We start from the raw sequence: 22133 nt of genomic DNA on the forward strand, positions 1-22133 counted from the left end.
AAACGCAAAGAATCATTCTCTTGGAACGTACTGGCATGTGGAACGTGCGAGTCAGAACCTGAACAACACACCGAGCTACCGTTGAGCGCAAGTAACGTAATCGCAAACATAAGTACTTACATATTCAACAAATATGTTCTGAAGTTTTTTAACAGCCAGTCAAAGCAAGAAAAGGTATAATTACAAATGGGCGAATTTTGGCTGTACTATTATTAGTGTTATTGAAACGGAAATGATTTAAATCAATTATCAGATAATCCATTATCCGCATTTTAATGCACATACACATATTCATTTTAATTTTACCAACCGTATTTTTAAAATGGATATTGTATCCCTATATAAAAATAGAATAAAAAAGAATGGTTTTATAATGAGCTTGAGTACAAACTAGAAAGAAATGGTCTATGCAAGCGGAAAGTATAGTTAAGGCAAATCAGCTGCAACAACAACAGCAGCTAATAGAGCATGGACAGAGATTACATTTGTATACTCTATACCTGAAAGGTACATGAATATATTGGGCAAAGTAAAAAATATATCAGGCAGAAGAGGCGTATAAATGTATATATTTTCTTGACAAGTATGATAAGACGATTTTATATAACCGTCTGTAAAATAAATAAATATAAAAAAAGAGCTATAATAACAAAATTTGGGATCCAGATGCTCCTAGTTTGTGTATGTTTGCTGTCTGAATGATTGTCATTAACTAACGTGTTATTTTCTATATATATTTATATAAATAATAATAATTAATAAAACTACTATTTTATAATACCACTGCTACATTATACTATTTTCCAGCAATCGCATTTCGTTGTGTTGAAAGGAGTGCTTATAGCGAAGCAAAGAAAAATAAGTACATACATAGGTAATGAACATTTAAAAAAAAAAGTGGCAATGAAAATATAAAACAGTAGCTAGGCGACCAATCAAACATCACCCCACTGGAGCATGCAGGCAAAAGGTGAACAAACAAGTAAAAAAGCTAAAGTCGGGTGTCCCGACTTTGAAATACTCTGTACATATGTTTACAATAATTATAAAAAATAAAAAAAAAAAATAAATAAAAAAAAAATTGGATCGATTTTACCTCTCTCGGTATTCGAACTCACGTAAAGGGTGTATAATTGCACATTTACATAGCAATTGCGTCTGTGTGAGTGTATGTATGCCTATGCGCATCAATTCGTGTCTGTGTAAGCATTTTCGCAGTCAACCAAACAGCAACATCAACAACAGCCGCGGGCAGCGCTGCAGCAGCGCTGCAGCAGCAAATATATTTATGGCTATAACTTCTTGGTAAATCGGTCTATCATAGTGAAACTTGGCATACGGACACATAATTACTAACTGGGGGTATTTGCAAAATTTTAGTTCGAAATTCCAAGAATTACGGGAGTTAGAGAAAATCGCATTTGCGGGGGAGAGGGGGGAGGGAGGGAAATTCCAAAATATACATTTTCTGCGTATTCACACAAGGCATCTTGGACTAAAATTTGGTGTGCCTAGGTCTTATAGTCTCCGAGATATAGGCGATTATACGAATGGAAAATCGGGAAAACCCCCATAGGGGGGAAGTGGGGGGGAAAATCAAAAAAATAAAACAAACTCGTATAGAATATACACATAACGCATCTTCGTGCAAAATTTGGTGTCTCTATCTCTTATAGTCTCTGAGATCCAGGTGTTCATACGGACGGACAGACGGACAGACGGACAGACAGACAGACAGGGCTAGATCGACTCGTCTTGTCACGCTGATCAATAATATATATACTTTGTGGGGTCTGCCACGCCTCCTTCTGCCTGTTACATTTTTCAGCTCCCGCAAACCTAATATACTCTTGTACATTTCATGTACAGAGTATAAAAATCCTTCGGCACACACAGACGGTAAGGCCGGCTCTGTGCCGCGGACGGAGCAGTGCCCCGAACGGAATGATACCCACGGTCGTCCTCAATGGTATAAAAGAAGACTTAACATGTTGTGTAGCACTATCAACGACGACAAAAGCTACAAGTGCTGCGGGGGCAGTGGGCTAGGACTGGAGTTGTGTCAATTTGATGATGTCCTTGCTTGGCTTCGTGTGCTCAATGTTGCTGTTGTTGCTTGTCTGGGTGCGACATTAGCTTTTGCGACAAACCTAACCATCTCTACCCTGTAAATAATTGTGGGACACATATTTAAGAGCGCGTGCCATTTGCAATAGACATGCTGTTTTGCTAATTCAATAGCTTTACGGGATGGTTGCAATTTGATTTTCTCAATCTGCAACCCTCACGTTCAACCCTATTATTTATGACAACAGTTTTCAGATTGGGTTATAGGTTGGGTTTTTATGATTTAAAAAAGAAATGTACACATAAATTTTCTATTTATCTATATATATAAAAATGGAAGTATGTATGTATGTTCCGTATAGACTCCGAAACCGCTCAACCGATGTAGTTAAATTATATTTGTTAATCTAACATCATATCGAAACACGTATATTTGTACATAAAAAGTGGATAACCTAATCTGAACGATTACACCTTCTTTGGGATTCAAACTCACGTAAATACAGAGTTAAGCTTAATGAGGAACAGCAACAACAGCTGCTGCCTGAGCTTGAGGGAGAGATTACGTTTCGCATCCGAAGAAAAAACTCGTATCGCTTACAAAATGTAGTGTCTCTAGTTCTAATAGTCGCGGAGATCTAGGTGTTCATATGGAAGGAGATACAGACAGAAGTGGCTTAATCGACTCGTCTTATCATACTGATCAAGAATATATTCATGTGACATTTTTCCTTTTGCACAAAGATAATAGTACAAATTTTATGTACAAGGTATAAAAATATTCTGAAATAAATTATTTGTTTGCTAAGTAATTAAAAAGGGAAAACGGTACAACATGACATAATTGAGTATGCTCGTCATCAAATAATCATCATAAAATGAACTTTTCGGTTTTTAGAATACGCACATACATATTGGTCCAGTGCCAATTATGATACATAGATTGTTATGATAGAAGAGTCCGAGCAAAGCTTGGACTTAACAACAACCTTCCCAAAAGTAGATTTTTCTTATAAAAACAAAGCTATACTACTGGTTATATAATGGATCATTCCAGCTGATTCAGACACATTATTTACCTGCTTTGTAAAATTTTAACACAACATTCTTTAAATTTAAAGATTAGTTTAATTACAGACAGACAGAGAACCGGACATCGCTATACATAGCTCATTCGATATCTGTACCTTTTCCTGGGCGTTACAAATATCCAAATAATCGCAGCTATAAATTTGGAGTATTGGAATTCATACATACATATGTATATGTGCGTATTTAAATGGATTTTCCTATAATATTCATGAAAAGTCACATAAGTATATCTGCGATATCATTTTGAAGCTTTGATTACCATTGAATAACATTAATCACATCACAATTAAAACCAGTTCTTTTGCCCTTTTTATTTAAACAATGTCTCAAATATAGAGGTCGCCAAATGAGCAAGGTTATAAATATCCCTTATGTAAATATGTAGTTTATCCATTCTTTCTATATTACTTTTGCAAAAGAACGCCGCATATTTGCGTCATATTACACATTTGACGGTCGTCGTTAGCAACAAATTACGAAAAACTGGTTTGCCAAGCAGCTTGTAATTACAATAGCACATATGTGCGTTTACATTGCTTGCTGGTTGGGCCCTCGGGAGACAATGGATTGATTTCAATTTATCTTATTATGCGTGCAAGATTAATATTGTCAGGTATCGTATAATGACCTAGACGGATTGTATATCCATTATTTGTTAGTGAACAACATTGTCCTAAGTCAGAAAAATATTGTAGTAACTGTAGGTGATTGACACATTGGACATGTTGGCCTATTGGGGTCCTGGAGTGGCTAGGACTTGAAGGTTATCTGTGCCTTGTGGCAGAAATAAGCACGAACGGGTTTCTCCAATACAAAAAAGAACTTAAGAAATGGGAGGAAAAGTGCAGTACAGATCATAAGTTCATGATTATCGCTGCAAAATAGAGATCAATTGAAACATATTTGAATCATTCAAAATATTTATGTATATATTTACGATAAATTTATAGTATACAGGCGCACATGTTTGCTTAGATACCTGATCAACCGGTTGTGTATTTCATAACTTAATAATAAACGGCCGCTTTCCATCTCGACAATCAAAGTATAATTCCAACCATGCAATCATTTGCGATACCACTCAGCAATTTTCACTACAAAGTTTTCACTTTTCATCGACCAAACGCAAGCAAAAAGACAAGCGAAATGCATGGCGGCGAATACTTTACAGATGAAAATGCGAAACATAAGCAAGTAATATATAGAAACAATAAAGTACATATGTACGTAAATATATATATATATATGTATATGTATATATATATATGTATATAACACAGCAAAATTTTAAGGTAGGCCTACAAACACTGTGCGAGCACGCTGATTAGCTTGCCCTACTTTCACTTTCATTTTCTAGTTTTTTTTTTGATTGGCCGTAACGTTTGCCTGTTATAGCCGGTTTTTGTAAGGCCCACTGACAATGAAATGGAGTAGTACATATTTTATGGCTTGCAAACAAAAACATTTTTGGACTTAACACAATGAATTAAATTTGAATGTTTTTTATACCCTGTACCCGTACGGTAAAAAGGGCATGTTAGTTTTGTGCAAAGTATGTAACATGCAGAAGGAAGCATCTCCGACCCCATAAAGTATATATATTCTGAATCAGCATGACGAGAGAAATCGACTTAGACATGTCCGTCCGTCCGTCTGGATGAACGCAAGGATCTCAGAAACTATAAAAGCTAGAATAACCAAAGTTGGCATCCAGATTCTCCTAGGTCCGAGAAAGGACGAGTTTATTTTATTTTTTTTAATTTTCCCCCCCTTCCCCCGCTACAGAATTTCAATAGCGACAACATTTCAAATGCTACGTAAACCAAACTTTGCACAACAAGTTCGCTCTTCTTCTTCCTCTTTTTGCTGCTGCTTTGGGCGCATATAACTCAGTGACGGAAGTTTACCTGGGTACAGGGTATTACACTGTCGGGCTTGCTCGACTGTAGCGTTCTCTCTTGTTTAAAATGTTACTTATCAATTTTACGATTAGATATTCCTTTTTGGTTCATACATCTATTAAATTATTTATAAATATACTTGCCGTTATTTATATAAAGAAGATATAAAATTGGTTTGTAAGAATTGTGCATGTTCTTTGTTGTTTGCTGTTTGTTCTGCACCATAAGTACGTATTGATTCTAAATGCATTCTCTGTTTCAGTTTTTTATACCCTGTACCCAAAGGGTGAAAGGGTATACTAGTCATTATTGAAGTGACCAATGTTATTACTTTTAGTACTACTATTTTATTGTGCATTTTGCACCCATACTTATATTATGTATAATCAACGAGCACTTTCACTTTTGTCAATGGCAGCTAGTGTTGTCCGACAAAAAGATTTCTAATTTTAATTGCTTGACTGAAATAAGACTTCTGAAAAAACTCAAGCAATGATGTTGGACAGTAACACACTATGCTGCAAAAATATATTTTCTTGCTATTTAAGTATAAATCTTTTGAAATCATACAAATGCCGAACAATTAGGGTCTGCATTTTAATCTCGTTATGGCCGCCAAAAATAAAAATTTCTAAAAATATTTCGACTGTTTACAAAGTATTATGTAGTTGTGTTATAGCATGGCGTACTCCTTTGCTTTACGGATGTTAAAATTCTGCAAATATTTCAATCAAATTCAATAAATTATACGTACAATACGCAATTTTGATCAATTTATTCATGCTTTTCATGGTGATAAATTATAGAAAGGTAGATAAGGTAGAAAGCATGATAATGCAATATTACTGGAGAAGATATTTTGCTTATACAGTTTATATATAAGATGTAGTTGGAACTTTTTTATTAATTTACTTACACTACGCATTCGTAAATTTAGTCAAAATCGGTATCTCAGTATTTTTTGATTAAAGTGTAAAATATACTTGTCTTCTGAACAAATCTAGACGGTTGAATAGCCACGAAGTATGGCTGACCCAGAATTTACCAACCGTTTTACATACATATGTTCACTGCACGCATAGCATCATCGAACATAACAAGCACTTATAGTATTCGTGTAGGTTCTTGTCGACATAGGTTTAAGAGCTGAAATTCCCTTCACTTACCCTGCATTTTCAGCTGCAGCAATTGACATCTGTTGTTGGGGCTCATCTGTTAGCTGCAGTTATATGTGCCCGTATTTGTTACTGCTGTTGGTACACTTCTAGGTAATTACTACATTTGTTGTATTATGATCTGCACGCAAATTATAACAAAATAAGTCACTGCAAAAAATTAAAAAAAAATTATTTTAGTTCTTTTGTTTTTACTTCTCAAACAGTTAATTAATTAACTTATTAATATATTTTACGAGTGCGATATCTTATATATGTATACTATATATATGTAAGCAAACTGGCTTGGATGACCAACGTTGAAGAAAGGATCAAGAAGGCCACAAACGCACGCTATGCATCGAAATGCTGAGTAGTAGTTGTGACCTCTCACCAAAACTGATACATCGGTGCGACCGATACTGCTGGAATGGTGGAAAGCCACAAAGAAATACACATACCTACACTTACAGAGAGGAGTCCGGCTTCCACACGTATGTGTAACAGGAGCTCTAAGATCCACTCCAACCAAAGCTCTGGATATGGCTCTAGCTGATTTATAAAGATGCCAGCAAAATAGTCTTAGTAAAAGTACAATAAAAGGTAATTGTTGATTTGATGTTTTGTTATTATAATAGAATAAAAGCCGCTATAAATTCAGGTTTGATAAAAGTAGATTTTATTATTTGTCGAAGGCGTGCGCCTATTATAAGAATTTAGATATTGCATAGAAACAGACAGATAGACAGATGAACAGGGTTATATCAATTTGTTGCGTTCCTGTTTCTGACATGTTACAAAAATTTAGACCAAACGCAAGTTTGAAGAAGTTATATTCTGGTCCTAAAGCATAATTTCACTTTCCCATGAACTTCTGTTTCCGTACGATTTTATCTTTTATTATAAATTATTATACTCTGTACATGAAATGTACAGAAGTATATTAGATTTGCGGGAGCTGAAAAATTTAACAGGCAGAAGGAGGTGTGGCAGACCCCACAAAGTATATATATTCTTGATCAGCATGACGAGACGAGTCGATCTAGCCCTGTCTGTCCGTCCGTATGAACACCTGGATCTCAGAGACTATAAGAGATAGAGATACCAAATTTTGCACAAAGATGCCTTATGTGCCTTATTTTTATTTAATTTGGTTCTGTACAATTTCTTGAACTAAGGTTTTCAACACTGGTCTACTCAAGTCAATCGGTTCACTAATGACAAAGTTATTCAACATCTACATACCGACATAAAAGATGGCGCACCCTGTATATCACCTGTATATATGTATCAAATTAATCAAAAATCAAACAAAATATCCACAAATAAAACAATTACAAGGTATATAAAGAGATGCCAATTTGCTTTGAAACGTACACCAAAATGATTGTTCTAGAAGAAGTGGCCGCTAGGGTTCATTTGTAAAAAAGCAACATCAGTTGCTTTCAGTTAAACTTATACTTATGGTCAAACCATATAAGAGCCCTAAAAGCCCGACCAAAAGAAAAGGTAAAACATAATCCTAAATTTCGGCAAAAACCCAAGAAGAGCCCTACGGTCGCTTGCCCATTTAACTGGTGGTCGCTACAAGCGTATTTCTAGAAGCTAAGCAGCGAGAAGCTCGTTTGTATTGGTACATACGTTGTCGGTTTTTCGGTGATGACCTTGAAAAAGCTTTATCTAAAAATCGAGTGCAATCAACTTTTAAAAACACCAACACACTCACACCGACGGGAAGCTCACACATTCTCATTAATATTTCCCCTACATTTCTCACACAGTTATAATGTTATAGCTGCGCTGTATATATACATACAAATGTATATACGTAAGGTCTTAAGCCTGCCTGAATTTGTTTGAGTGTTACGTTGTGCTCTTTGGTGACTGCTGTTTTGATTCGAATTTGTATTGGTTACTTCTTACGTGAGTTTGTTAAAATAATTATACTATATAAGATCTTGTGTTTTTTCGTAGGCTTCTTTCTTTGATATTTTGAACGTTAACCGCTCGAACACTTTGTTTTGTATTTTGTATGCTTTCTTATGTTAAAAAAAAGTATAACATAAGACATGTGAGGATAATCTGATGCCTTTTTAAAACCCGCACCAAAATGGTATAAGGTATACTAGTTTAGTGTGAATGTAAGGAACACACAGAAGAAGGCATGACAAGCCTCACAAAATACATATATACAATCATAAAAATAGATGTTTCACCACATCGTATCTTAGTAGATATAAAGAGTGCACACTTCAATTTTGATTTTAATATTAAAATATTGAATTTAACGAAATTAACGTGGGTTTGGTTGAAGCCAAAGGTTTCTTCTATATAATTAAAAAATATTTTTGCCACTTGTTTTCTACTCTACAACAGTACAAATTGATCTTAATAAAGATATTCCGCACATGCATATTATACATATTTATTTATATACATAGAACCACTTCTATTAGTAAGAATAATATTTATATATAATTAATATTGGAATATAGTAAATTTAACTATATGTTATTTAAAGTGAGTGCAAATTTAATAAGGTTAAACATTTGATTAAGTATAACACACTTTAAAAACAAAGACACTTTCTTTTGAATATTATTCATATACAAAACTTTATTTGAAGATGTTTTTCAGTTAAATTTACGTTTTTACCCTTCAGGTACAGAGTATATTAAATTTGTGCACAATAAAAAATGTACCAATAAATGTAACCCATGGTAAAGAGGTATATTAGGATTGTGCATAGTATGTAACAGGCAGAAGGACTCATTTAAGTATATATGTATATTCGCTATCAGCATGACGAGACGAATCGATGTAGCCATGGATCTCAGTAAGTAGAAAACCAAACTTCTGAGAGTGGCTACACGATTGGAGCATTCCTTTCTTGTTTTAATTTAATAAACTTTGGAAAGCGCATAATTCAAAATCCAACCCTACTCAATAATATAAAAACATCCAACCCAACCAGTATTTGCAAAACTTCAACTTACATAAGTATTCGTATTTGTTAGCAAAAAATTGTATTATTGCAAACATACAATAATAATTATCTTTAAGCTTTCTCTGGCTTATCTGTCAACGACGTACCTTTTATTTTCCAAACAAACTTAAATTGCAATTATCTAATCATGGTGTTTCTGCACACGTATGTACACTTATGTACAAGTATGTTAGTAAAGGCGCTACAAAAAACTAAAATTTTTCTAAATTTGTATTAGCATATATGCTGTTTAATCAGAAGAGCAAGCTAAATTGAATATACAAGCCATTTTTAGTGCAAAAGGTAATGACTTTCGGTTCTTCCCATGCTGACACTTGTCTGTATTGTACGCATAACTATAATAAAGTAATTATTAGTTTTTTTAGTGTCTGCAAAACCATAGAAAAACAGGTTTAACCTGTTTAGGCGAGTTAACAGCCACAGTCCAAAAATAAGATCCAGCAACAATAAACTAATTTAATCAACAAAAATTACGCAGCAAATATTTTGTTTTCCACCTAGACAATTTATTCTGTACGCGTATGTATGTATGTACATACTATATGTGCATCATCTATAAATACATGTGAACCTTTTTATAAATCGCTCCATCATTTAAGTTATGTTCAGTTTTCAAGTATATAAATATATTTATATATGTGTACATAACTAAGCAAACATATTATATTTTAAGTCAAGGTTTCCCTATTAACTACACTTTACAATATCTGCACAGTACATACTGTATGTACATACATTTCAAGGAAAGGTATAAATAAAATAAATAAAAATAGCTGACAAATAAAATACAAATTTTTCAACTTAAATACCACTCAAATTTATTTCAATCATATGCAAAACTTTGCCTGATAGCGCTCATTTCAAATGCCCCTGCGAATGACGAAAAATAAATTGCCCACATTTGTACATATATAAAATATATACATACATACATAGCTGTTTGTGGAGAGGCACACACGTAAACGTTGAAGATACGCTCATGCGACAATGTCTGCAACTGTATCTGTGCGCTACAGTAAATCGAATGAGCGCATATCTATCTGTATGTGTGAAGAGAAGTGCTCGTTTTTGAAAAAAGAGTTAAAATTGTTCGTCTAAAAACACAGAAATAAATAAATACATAAAACAAACTCGGCAGATAAAATAGACACAGCAGAGCTCAGTTTGTCTTCTGCGTATGAGTGTGCGTGAGAGTGACCATTTTGGTTCTCTTCTGTTTGTTTGTCGTTGAGATCGGGCAGCAGACAGACATTGTATACAAAGCAGACGGCAAACGGATAGACAGACAAGCCAGACAGGCCAGTTTTCGAGTTTAGCTGTGTATTAGCAAAAGAATTAGAACTCAACTGAGCGCGACTAACTGACTGACTGTCTGTTATGTAATAGACGGTAGCCGTGGATAGCGGTTTCTGCTTCTTGGGGTAATAGTCAGATTTGATTGTATACTTTATATTTACATTCATATAGCATTCGCCCATACTTCAAATACATGTAAAAGTGTGTTATGTATGTATATAATACATATGTATGTGTTTTCCAAGCCAAAGTCAACAACTGACCTGACAACTAAAGTGTAAATACTATTTCGATGTATAGTTAGAGAGTGACATGAAATGTTGTTATAAAGTATCTATTATATACAATAACCTAGAACTTTTCCACCTAAAGGATATATTATATCTATATATTAATTTGTTTTATCTATGTACAAATATTTAAAAAAGTACACTTCTTTACCTTCGCATCTACTTTGTATCCCGGTACTTTCCAGCAAGTTGGTGGTCCATCAAAATATAAACAGATCATAAATGTTATACTCCAAGCGTAAGAAGTTTTAGAAGGCTTTTTATGCAGACTTGTGAATAATAAAATTTATTTCATTTTTAACACATTAATTTGCACTTATTTATTTTCATTTTTTTATTAAACACGCAAACAGTTTGTTTCCATTTGCTTAATTATTAATTGTAATATTATATACAATTTTTAAGTGAAACCGTTGTTTGTGAAATTATCTACGGTACGTATACATATGTAAATATGCATGTATATTAAGTCTATACACATCCATTACAATTTTATTGTAAACATTATTAAATTTGTTGGTCGTTTTGGAAATATATATAGCAATGCTGATTGGTGTAATCTTTTTTATTAAAACTTTTGCACTTGTTTCATTTAAGAATTTCTTTTCTATTATTATTACCGCTTTGTTTTTTATTTTTTGTTGTAAAATAAAAATTGAATGCCATAAAAATCATCGCATTAAGAAAGCTGCGTGGAATTTAACATAAAATAAGAAAACGTAACTAAAAAATAAATGAGCAACAATAACCACAAACGCGAGAGCGCGAGACGAAATGGAAATGAAACAAAATATAAATAAAGGTACGAACGACGACGACAAAGCGGGCGACGACAATTAGATTATGAAACGCGGCCACAGAGCGACAAGTGAGAGCGCAAAAAACGAAGAAAAGAAACGTGAGCGTCCAGCGGAAAAAATTCCGTAACGAAAAACCACAGATGTGTAAAACGAAATTATATTTCTTTACTTTTTCTATTTAAATTTTACAATAACTTTGCCAAAAAAAAAAACGGGCGCTTCTTCATGACATATTTTACACTACTACACGAGAGACTACGAGGCAGCCAGCACATCGGCACAAAACCACATACACATACACGTTTTTCTGCCCAATAATTTGCTTTTTGCGCACTTGAAGATATTAATGTTATCTTTTTTGCTTGCATGTAGTTTTAAAATGCACAATTTTCACATATATATTTTTGTTATACATAATTTCACAAAAGTTGAATGCAATTGATGCAGTGGTAGGGTAGCTAAGCCAAAGGCACACACACATATATACTCCGAAAGGGACGACACGTCAACAGTGTGACTGCCACAGCTGTCCAACAACCGTACTCAACGAAATACAAGCTCGAACTAAAAACGAACCCACAGATAGAATACAATGCAAAGCAATTTTCGCTCGCCAGCTGAGTATGCACTCTCAATGAGTGTGTCAAGTGTCAAAAGAGCGTTTGGGAGAAATTATTGCCTGCTGGCAACGCCGCAATGCTTATCGTGTTCGTATATTTTGACCATCGTCTCTAGCCTATCCAACTAGAGCGAGATGCATAGAGTAGCCACACCGACGTACGCTGCCGGCATTTTACGTAGCCGTAGCCCCACAATTAGCGTGCCGCGCGAATCTCGGAGATACTCATACGCAGTGGGTAGTGCTTAACAACAGCAGCATACATACATACATAGATGGCGAGACTGCGTCAAGAACTATGAAAAACAATTTGTTGTTGCTGGTCAAGGAGCTTTGTGTTTTTGTGGACTTGCAGAAATTAAATGGCGGCTTCAAAAAAACAAAACAAAGTTTAATAGGTTCGCAAATTAAGAAGAAGCAACATTTCAATATTTTAATTTCAATTAGATGCGTGCAAATATATATGTATGCACATATGTACTATGTATGTATGTCCATTATATTAATATATTATAACTTATTTAAATATTTTACTTAACTGTTTTTCTTTTTACATACACATACATACATACATAAATATAATATAATATATATTAATACTAAAACACACGTATAATTCGTGCACACAGACCTATTGCTGGACCCAAAATGGGTTTTCCAATTCGAATATGTAGTCTTATTATGGTTACCCTGAGGAACCTGTAGCTGCAAGGTCTTATGTACAAAATTATCTGTTCACTTTTTCAATATGTGTTTAGAATACAATACATCAAACTAAAGTTATTGAATTTACTCCAGACGTCTAAAGGCAATGGAAAGGTAAAGTAACATAACTTAAATGAATATTCGTTGAGTATTAAAAAAAACGCCTGCAAAACTCAAAGTAAAGAAAACGACTATAAAAACAAATTTTGATGACGAAACACATGTTGTTTGTGAATAGCACACTCTCTCACGGTCGAGTACTGTTCGCTCATTTGTGGCTGCTTTGTGTGGAACAAACTGAGAAATACTCAGGGCGACAAGATTAAGAAAAATAAAAAATAAAATCAAATAAATGCGCTCTTCGAATACCGACGTCGTTGTCGCCTTCAATTTTAATAGTATATTATAGCTATATAATATATGTACATATGTACTATACATACAAACTTGTAGTGTTTAAATTTCTTTACCTTTTTAATCTACGCTTTTTTTATAAGTTTATTGTGACGCACCACCCACTCAAATGTTATAATGCCCCAATCGTACAGGGCTTCTTGTATGATTCTCAGTATTTAGTCAATAAAGTAATTTCTTTCTTAGCAATTCCTCTAAACATTCTCACACTGACCACAACTGCTTCATCAAAATTATGTTGAATGTCTTCAAATTACACGGCTTATAATTTATTAAAATTCAGAGAATTAATATAAAAAAAGAATGTACGTAAACTCGACTATTATTTACCCTGTTTGTTCTTACTAAAAGAAGCATTATATTTACGTATGTATGATTGTGAACCTTATCACAACAGAAACTGCAGACCCGATTGGCAAAACATAAACAACGAATTCAATTTTGGAGTTTTCAACATATACTAATATAACAAATTCGACGTTGAAAAAGTTATAATTTTTTAGTCCTTTCTATTGGTCATACTTTCCAAAAGCCTTGCGTACATACAGCTAAATGGGAAAAACAACTTACAAATATGCAGATACTTAGTATGTATATGCAAGAGGTGGAGTGTGTCTGGCTACTTTTGGGTGTTACATACGATAGATAGATTTAATATTACCCTTTCAACATAGGGTACATCAAATAAGCATGTACGTACGTTTTTGAATATGCATATCGAATTTCCTAAGGTGCAAAATGGCACCAAAGCTCTGCTCCAGCTAATGCAAATGCAAAAAATTAAAGGCGTTATTGGAATGCCAAGTTCCCAGTAGGGATTGTTGCCTTCCTTTAAGTTATCAAAGTAGATTAACATAAAACTTTTTCTTTATTGGCAACTTCTGTATGAGTGTGTACGTTTTACGAACAGGAACGTTTTGGGAAGAGTTTTGTTTATACATACTATATTTCGCGACAATATATTTACGAGTAGATCGATAGCCCATAATAACATAAAGTAATGATTTTGATTTGCGAATTGAGATATCTATTTTGCCAGGCTTAGTGACCACACAAGAATGTGTTTTTAAAAAATTTTTTTTTTACAAAAGCAGTTGAAAATAAAATAAAGTCCTCCCATTCATCTCAAGAAAATGAAGTATAAACGGAAAGTTAACTGAATTAAGATTTGTGACAGGTTGCAGCACGAAGGCTACTGCTAAAATAGGGCAAGAACAAAAATCCACATAAAGTGCCACAAGTTTTGCACTGAAATGTATTTATCGTGCGATTAATTGAAAATTGGTTGAGCTGAAGAGGCTACTTCAGAAAGCAACAGGAGTCAACTTTTTCTATAGTCAAAGATTTAGTCGCAGCGTAAACAACATATGTACATACATACATACGTATACAATATGGTACCTACGATTTTTTACACATAAATTTAAACATACACAAGACTTTTATTATATCCAGACAATTTATCAACGACAAGCATTGATATCAGTAGAAGTTGGTGCCCGATGTAAAATTAAAACGTCAAAGCCGATAGCCTTTGCACCACCCTTCCGCCCAGCTAAAAGTAGGGCCTCCCACCACAGCCCACAATGAAAGGAGTCCATCAACCACCCATGGCGCAGTATCCAACTGGCAACTGGCATTTTCAATCAGTTTTCAAAAAGCGAGTGGTCGTTGGCAGAGAAACCCTAGGAAAGTGATAGGACATACATACATACATAAGTATACATATGCGAAGTAACCCGGACGCCAATTTCAGTTTGAATACATAGATGAACTCATAATGATTTGAGTTTGTTTTGCAAAAACTTCTAAGTCCAAGAATGTAATACCTTTTCAAATGATGCACGATAATAAAATTATGTTCGTCATTACAACTGGAATTCCAATTCTTGTTTGCAATCATATTCAAGCAGACTTCTGCTCATTAACTTTCCGTCGCTGGCTAATCTGCCCTTTTTGGTCGCATGAATTTCTTAGTTTCTTGCAGAACAACAAGAAATTATCTTAGCAGTCTTTTCCGGAATTTATGTTTGTTTTATTATAATCGTATCCATTTGCCGTATTCAACCGATCTTTATCTTCCCTCTTTAAAAATCTCTCTTTTCGGCTATCTACCACACATGGTTTTGAGATGGGGCATACTTTGCCGGACTGGTTAATAAATCTTCCCCCTACTAGGCCAGGGATTACCTTTTATATTTGTTGTTGGAAGATATTATTGTAATTTCATTAAAACCCCGACATACATACATACTTCCCGAGCTCTTCTTTTACTTTATTCCAAATTTATAAAGCATTTCTAGGTATATTATTGATCTGAAGCTCTTTGGGTAAAGAGTATGGGTCAATTTGACAGTACATACACGTAGGTCGCTTCTAATTTTCGTCAAATTGATTGTCTGCGTACTTCTGCTGTTGACTTGTTGCATTGGATTGGGTGCTTACATTTGCTAAGCATAAATTCCTTGCTTTTCATTAATGTTATTATAGATACTGGATAATATTTGTATATTGTATTAATTCAAATGCATGTATTGTTGCATACACATATGTATGGAAAAAATTGTAAAACAACTATTTTATTACTAATTAAATGTAGTATAATAACTATCTTTTAAATGCTGTTTATGATTTATTTTATATTTTTTTTTGCATAGCTATGTTAATTATAGACATACAATCATACATGTATTGGCTTACATATGTACATGCAGATATAAGTATCTACAACTTCCTCTCAGAAGAAATCTTACCTGAATCCGTACATTTATATTTACAGTCCGACAAAGGCTTATGCTGTTGTTGAACCTTTCGTTTATAACAAACGTAGACACAGAAAAATACAAAAACAACTTTGATTCAGGTACTATTTGAATGTTGGGTCAACATAGTACATACTTGTACATGAAACAAAGACAAATGAAATGTATTTTGTTAAATACATTACAGCTGCACCCCGTTAATGGTTTTGATAAATGTTCGTTAGAAAAGGCACACACACACACGTTAAAGCCATATGTTGCACTTTGAAAAAGCTTAATTTAGTTAAGAGAAAAGTCACCCACACTACATAAACTACATAAAAGTCGGCAAAAACGACAACTAAGTGGGCAGAGCGCAACAGCTGACTAATGTAGAGTGTGCCCATATCTTAAAAGCCATACAGTGCTGTATTTTCAGCTGTGGTTCCCGTGCCCAAAAATTGTAGCACGTGGTCATCTTTAGTATGGTCACACATTGCTTAGCGAATGTATACGGATGTGCAACTGTATTTGTTGCAAGAATTACCGTTGCAGAACCTAAATAAAACATTCACATGCATGTATCTACATTCAATTACATCGATCAATGTTGGTCCCGATTGATGTACTCTTATTCATAGTTTTCAGACCAGTAAAGTGTGTATTACTCCTACTAAAACATATCAAACAACCAAATCGTGCTATATTCAAAAACTTGCTGTTCTATGTGTTAGATATTGCTCTGAATTACTTTGTTCTGCTTCGCAACGAATTACGAAATTATATAAATTAATATAATATATAAAATAATATCTTTATAAATATCTATGTATGTTTATGGTAAAAAAAGATGTATTTTTATTGAAAAGTACTCATTGCAAAAAGACTTCAATTTTTAATTTAAAAAAGAACCTGATTTAATTTTTATATTTACGTAGAAAAGCATTAATGCAGCCTCCTCTTTTCATTTGAGCCCAGCTTTACCGACTGTGTTCATGATTAAAGCCAGGTTGTCATGTAATGTTTTGATTTGATGCAACGTGTCAGTATCCAGCGATTCCAGTAAATCAGTTTCAACTTCGGCAAGTTTTTTGGGTCGCATTGACAGCACCCCGTTTCGAATAGGTATATTCACATTGGCGATTTTGTCAGGCATACTGTAAGATAGTATTAGCGTTATTAAATCTCAGAACAAAAGGCAGAAGCTACTTACACCTGCGCCACCATTGGACTGCCGAATTTTGAAAGAGCTACTTCGCCTGGCTTGGGCCAACGTAAAAAAGACATTGGCGGGGTTGACGGCGAAGAGGCCCGTCCCTTGTGATGCAACCGAGGTGTTCGATCTGCACTGAGCGCTTTTGTGCGGGAGACCATGGGGGTACGCATTTTACTACGAGAGCTGTGCTCCATGGATGCTACACCACTGACATGTGGCTTGGCAGAAGGCAAAATGGATATCTCGCCACCGGCAGATTGGCTGCGTCGGGCACGGCGAGCACGTGCCGAGTGCAAAGGCCCCGGAGTTCTCAAAGCCTTGGTCGAGCGAAGAATGGAACCAGTGTAAGCGGCACTAGCGCTGCCGCTGCTTGCGACAGCTCCCAAAGAGCTGTCCTCTGTAAGGTAGCCTAGTTAGAGCGATGTGTGACCATGTGGATGATTGGTGCATGTATTTTTGAAGTGTGAGTGAAAATTGTATGAGATTGTTAATGAAAAAGCCAGTTAGAGTCCCGCTCACCAATATTTTAACAAACAAGAAAAATGCATCAAGACATACCTTCATCGTTCCGACTGCAAGATCCCTTTATATTTGCAAGATCCCCTCCGCCCGTCGTATTACTTTTGCTGCATATAGACTGAGATGCGAGCATTTGTGTCTGGTCACTGGCCTTAAAATCACCAAAATGGTCCAAATGCCCCAAAATTTGCAAAAAGTCACCAATTTTCATTTCGCGCAGCTGCGTAACCATTCGGCCCTCGATTAGTTTTAGCTCGTGGTCCACAGCGGCTTTATATTTCTGTTCCAAATCGTCGACGCTCATATAGAGGGAATCCATTTTAACTTCATACGCGCGAATCTTTTCTTCGCGGTTGGCCGCTTCGCGATTGCGTTTTGAGTTTTTTGTTATCTTTGTGCGTGGCATTTCGTGAATTATGAAATAGTTATTTTCGCTCAATATTTGTTGTTTTTAGTTATGTTTGACATTAATTTTGAAGAATTTTTGATGATATTTTACTCAAGTTGCTTTTTTTGATTTCGTCCGCCTTTTTGTGATTCTGCTAGGGATGCCAATGCGTATCGATATGTCGCAAGAAATCGATTATTGTTACATACCTTTGATATGCGGATATATACTGGCATATAGTAATTTCTGGTATTTTATATAGCTCCAATGGCATTTGAAATCTGAATTTCATTTAATTTTAAAAACTAAGAATTAAATTTAGTGCGAATCGAATAAAGAAAATAATTCATGTACAGTTCTTACGACTATACACACTTGGGCTTTAATATATACATATATAAACAATTATGCTTTTTTTATGCACAAACTCTTTTTTCATCACATAGTCTTTAATACAGCTATGTATGTAATATGACATAAGGATTTGATGTGGTCTGTATAGACATATCAAACGAAACTTGTGGCAGTAGGAGTCATTATAACACATCGAAATCACGATTTGGGTATAAAAAATACGAACTTTTCAGGCCCCTAAGCTTGATATATCCTTGCCACAAATAAAATTTAAACGAACCCTTAAGTCGAAAATGAGTATTTGTAGAAAGTTTTTGTTATGATCAGAAATACTGATGGCCATACCATACCCAAGCCGTGCTATATTCAAAAACTCGCCTGTTCTATGTATTCGATATTGCTCAGAATTTCTTTGTTCCTCTTCGCAACCAATTACGAAATTACTACACGCTGCTAGAATTTATTTTAGTACGTTCACAAATATGTATGTATATGGTATGCTAAAATGTATTATTACTATTGAAATATGAATTTTAAAATTACCTACAAACACTTGAAGGAATAATTTAAGAAATAACATGATTTAATTTTCATTTAAGTCCAGCTTTACTGACAGTGTTCATTATTAAAGCAAGGTTGTCGCGCAATGTTTTGATTTGATGCAACGTGTCAGTATCCAGCGATTCCAGTAAATCAGTTTCAACTTCGGCAAGTTTTTTGGGTCGCATTGACAGCACCCCGTTGCGAATAGGTATATTCACATTGGCGATTTTGTCAGGCATACTGTAAGATAGTATTAGCGTTATGAAATCTCAGAACAAAAGGCAGAAGCTACTTACACCTGCGCCACCATTGGACTGCCGAATTTTGAAAGAGCTACTTCGCCTGGCTTGGGCCAACGTAAAAAAGACATTGGCGGGGTTGACGGCGAAGAGGCCCGTCCCTTGTGATGCAACCGAGGTGTTCGATCTGCACTGAGCGCTTTTGTGCGGGAGACCATGGGGGTACGCATTTTACTACGAGAGCTGTGCTCCATGGATGCTACACCACTGACATGTGGCTTGGCAGAAGGCAAAATGGATATCTCGCCACCGGCAGATTTGCTGCGTCGGGCACGGCGAGCACGTGCCGAGTGCAAAGGTCCCGGAGTTCTCAAAGCCTTGGTCGAGCGAAGAATGGAACCAGTGTAAGCGGCAATAGCGCTGCCGCTGCTTGCGACAGCTCCCAAAGAGCTGTCCTCTGTAAGGTAGCCTAGTTAGAGCGATGTGTGACCATGTGGATGATTGGTGCATGTATTTTTGAAGTGTGAGTGAAAATTGTATGAGATTGTTAATGAAAAAGCCAGTTAGAGTCCCGCTCACCAATATTTTAACAAACAAGAAAAATGCATCAAGACATACCTTCATCGTTCCGACTGCAAGATCCCTTTATATTTGCAAGATCCCCTCCGCCCGTCGTATTACTTTTGCTGCATATAGACTGAGATGCGAGCATTTGTGTCTGGTCACTGGCCTTAAAATCACCAAAATGGTCCAAATGTCCCAAAATTTGCAAAAAGTCGCCCATTTTCATTTCACGCAGCTCCGTTTGTATTCGGCCCTCGATTAGTTTTAGCTCGTGGTCCACAGCGGCTTTATATTTGTGTTCCAAATCGTCGACGCTCATATAGAAGGAATCCATTTTAACTTCATACGCGCGAATCTTTTCTTCGCGGTTGGCCGCTTCGCGATTGCGTTTTGAGTTTTTTGTTATCTTTGTGCGTGGCATTTCGTGATTTATGGAATAGGTGTTTTGCCTCAATATTTATTGTTTTTAGTTATTTTTGACATTAATTTTAAAGAATTTTTGATGATATTCTATCGAAGTTCCTTTTTTGATTTCATCCGCCTTTTTGTGCATCTGCTACGGACGATTAGATATCGATATTTTGACAATATTGAAAACATCGATGTTTCATTTGCTAATATCGATACTTGGACCGTGAAAATTTACTGGAATACGTTGGTAGTATTGATATTTTACTTTTAAAGATCGACAATATATATTGATGTCGATGAACGTTGATGCATTTACCGAGCGTTGCTACTCGAAATTTACATTTGCTCACGGTTCCATGTGGGTTGATTGCTACTTTGCATCCCTGGGAAAGTGTAACTTTCCTTGATTTGGCTAAAACGGTTATATTTAAATTTTCCAGTATTTCAACGGACCCGTTCCATGTCTCCAGAACCTAGTAATAACTTTATATAAACTGCTTTCATAGTTATATTCACTTAAAGTACGAACTACTTCTTGTTTGTTCAGCAGGGGTAAATAGCCCCCCAGATTGATATATTAAAATAAATATTAAATCAAGAGAAAACGCTACAGTCGAGCAAGACTGACAGTGAAATATCCTGTACCCAGACACAATTCCGGAACTAAATTATGTGCGCCCATAGCAGAAGAGAAGAAGACGTACTGGAGTGAAATTGTTCCGCTATTAACTTCTTTTTTTATACCGATTTTGATCAAATTTGAAAGAAAAGTAGAAATTTGTATAGAGATTACGAGTGGTTTATGTAGCTTTTGAAAATTGGACAGTATTGACGAAATTCTGCAGCTTTTTTTTACGAATTCATTTCCTACATTGCCTCAACGGCCTAGTTTAATTCCGCAAAGACACTAACACACTTAATAACGTAATGAAGACTGATCTTGACGATATCCTATGGTTTTGAAGATATTCAAAAACTACGTAAGCTTTGTGCGAAAATTTGTTAATACTTTTATTTTTTGGTGAATTATTTGCCCTCAGCAAATAATTAAGCTAAGAAGTCACACACCGTTTTCTATACGTTCCAAAACAATGAACATAGAACTATAAAGTTCATGGGGCATATTTTTAAACTTATTAAGGCTCTCGGATATCGATTACGCTACATTGATTTCATTTGCCAATAAAATATTTTTAAAAGATAAATTAAAATTCTTTTGGTTTTTTTCAGCGGCAATACCAATAAAATAATGAGAGCCTGTATAATGTGCATTAAAATAATGCATGGATAATACTTATAGCTTTGTTTTCTTTTGTATAATTTATATATTTTCTATGACAGTAATTATTATTTAATTGAACTTAAGAAATAGTTCATTTGTTGCTAAAATATCTCTAAGATTTACATAATGATTACATTTGAATTTCATCTCAAAATATTTAAATTATTCGTTGCACCATTTTGCATTGGTAAAACTTGTCTGCTGGTTTTTTACAAGAGCTGTAAGAATGCGTCGTTTTTGGTTTTGTCGTTAATTGGAATATCAAAACACAAAACTGATCAGAGATGTGGGCATTAATATATGGATGAGTATATGTAAGTATATATTAAACTGTTAAGCTTATGTATGTGCTATACGTACATAATAAATATTGTAAATAATTTCATATATATGTATATATACCACGTATAAATATAAACAGGACATACCACGACTGAATCTCGGACATCGCAAAAATCGACTCAAACATACTAATAAATTTGAAGTATGTAATTCCATAATATTAATTATAATTTAGTAAGTTATGCGTAA

General features: G+C 34.9%; 3 protein-coding genes across 4 annotated transcripts in view; all 3 read right to left on the reverse strand.

The window, feature by feature from the left end:
• The window catches only part of LOC115626601 (neurogenic protein mastermind), a 38314-nt gene extending 22036 nt beyond the window's left edge, over window positions 1-16278 (reverse strand). Inside the window, exons 1-2 of one of the 2 annotated variants that reach the window (XM_030521987.1) lie at window positions 16099-16278; window positions 6227-6385 (exon numbers count right to left, since the gene is read on the reverse strand). In XM_030521987.1, the coding sequence (XP_030377847.1) occupies window positions 6227-6255 (29 nt within the window). In that variant the 5' untranslated portion in view covers window positions 6256-6385; window positions 16099-16278. Of the gene's footprint in view, window positions 1-6226; window positions 6386-10958; window positions 11100-16098 lie in introns of those variants that run through there. The other variant, XM_030521986.1, reaches the window with a different exon arrangement.
• Window positions 16279-16920: 642 nt separating this feature from the next.
• Window positions 16921-18360, reverse strand: LOC115626400 (borealin-like). The gene is made up of 3 exons (XM_030521763.1): window positions 17861-18360; window positions 17300-17711; window positions 16921-17243 (listed from the first exon to the last, which is right to left on the reverse strand). The coding sequence occupies exons 1-3, from the start codon at window positions 18225-18227 to the stop codon at window positions 17051-17053; spliced, it is 972 nt and encodes a 323-aa protein (XP_030377623.1). The 5' UTR covers window positions 18228-18360; the 3' UTR covers window positions 16921-17050.
• A 765-nt stretch (window positions 18361-19125) lies between these two features.
• On the reverse strand, window positions 19126-20439 carry LOC115626435 (borealin-like). Its single transcript, XM_030521810.1, has 3 exons — window positions 19964-20439; window positions 19403-19814; window positions 19126-19346 (listed from the first exon to the last, which is right to left on the reverse strand). Exons 1-3 carry the CDS (start codon window positions 20328-20330, stop codon window positions 19154-19156), a joined length of 972 nt encoding a protein of 323 aa, XP_030377670.1. The 5' UTR covers window positions 20331-20439; the 3' UTR covers window positions 19126-19153.
• Between the last annotated feature and the right edge of the window lie 1694 nt (window positions 20440-22133).

Source organism: Scaptodrosophila lebanonensis, unplaced genomic scaffold (genome assembly GCF_003285725.1).
Source record: "Scaptodrosophila lebanonensis strain 11010-0011.00,11010-0021.00 unplaced genomic scaffold, SlebRS2 tig00000085-arrow-pilon, whole genome shotgun sequence".
NCBI classification, from domain to species: Eukaryota; Metazoa; Arthropoda; class Insecta; order Diptera; family Drosophilidae; genus Scaptodrosophila; species Scaptodrosophila lebanonensis.

Coding starts and splice junctions, on each gene's coding strand:
- LOC115626400 (XM_030521763.1), bottom strand. CDS start 18,227: ATGCCACGCACAAAGATAACAAAAAACTCAAAACGCAATCGCGAAGCG. Junction 17,712..17,860: donor TTGCAGTCGGAACGATGAAG/GTATGTCTTGAT, acceptor CGCTCTAACTAG/GCTACCTTACAGAGGACAGC. Junction 17,244..17,299: donor AGTCCAATGGTGGCGCAGGT/GTAAGTAGCTTC, acceptor ACTATCTTACAG/TATGCCTGACAAAATCGCCA.
- LOC115626435 (XM_030521810.1), bottom strand. CDS start 20,330: ATGCCACGCACAAAGATAACAAAAAACTCAAAACGCAATCGCGAAGCG. Junction 19,815..19,963: donor TTGCAGTCGGAACGATGAAG/GTATGTCTTGAT, acceptor CGCTCTAACTAG/GCTACCTTACAGAGGACAGC. Junction 19,347..19,402: donor AGTCCAATGGTGGCGCAGGT/GTAAGTAGCTTC, acceptor ACTATCTTACAG/TATGCCTGACAAAATCGCCA.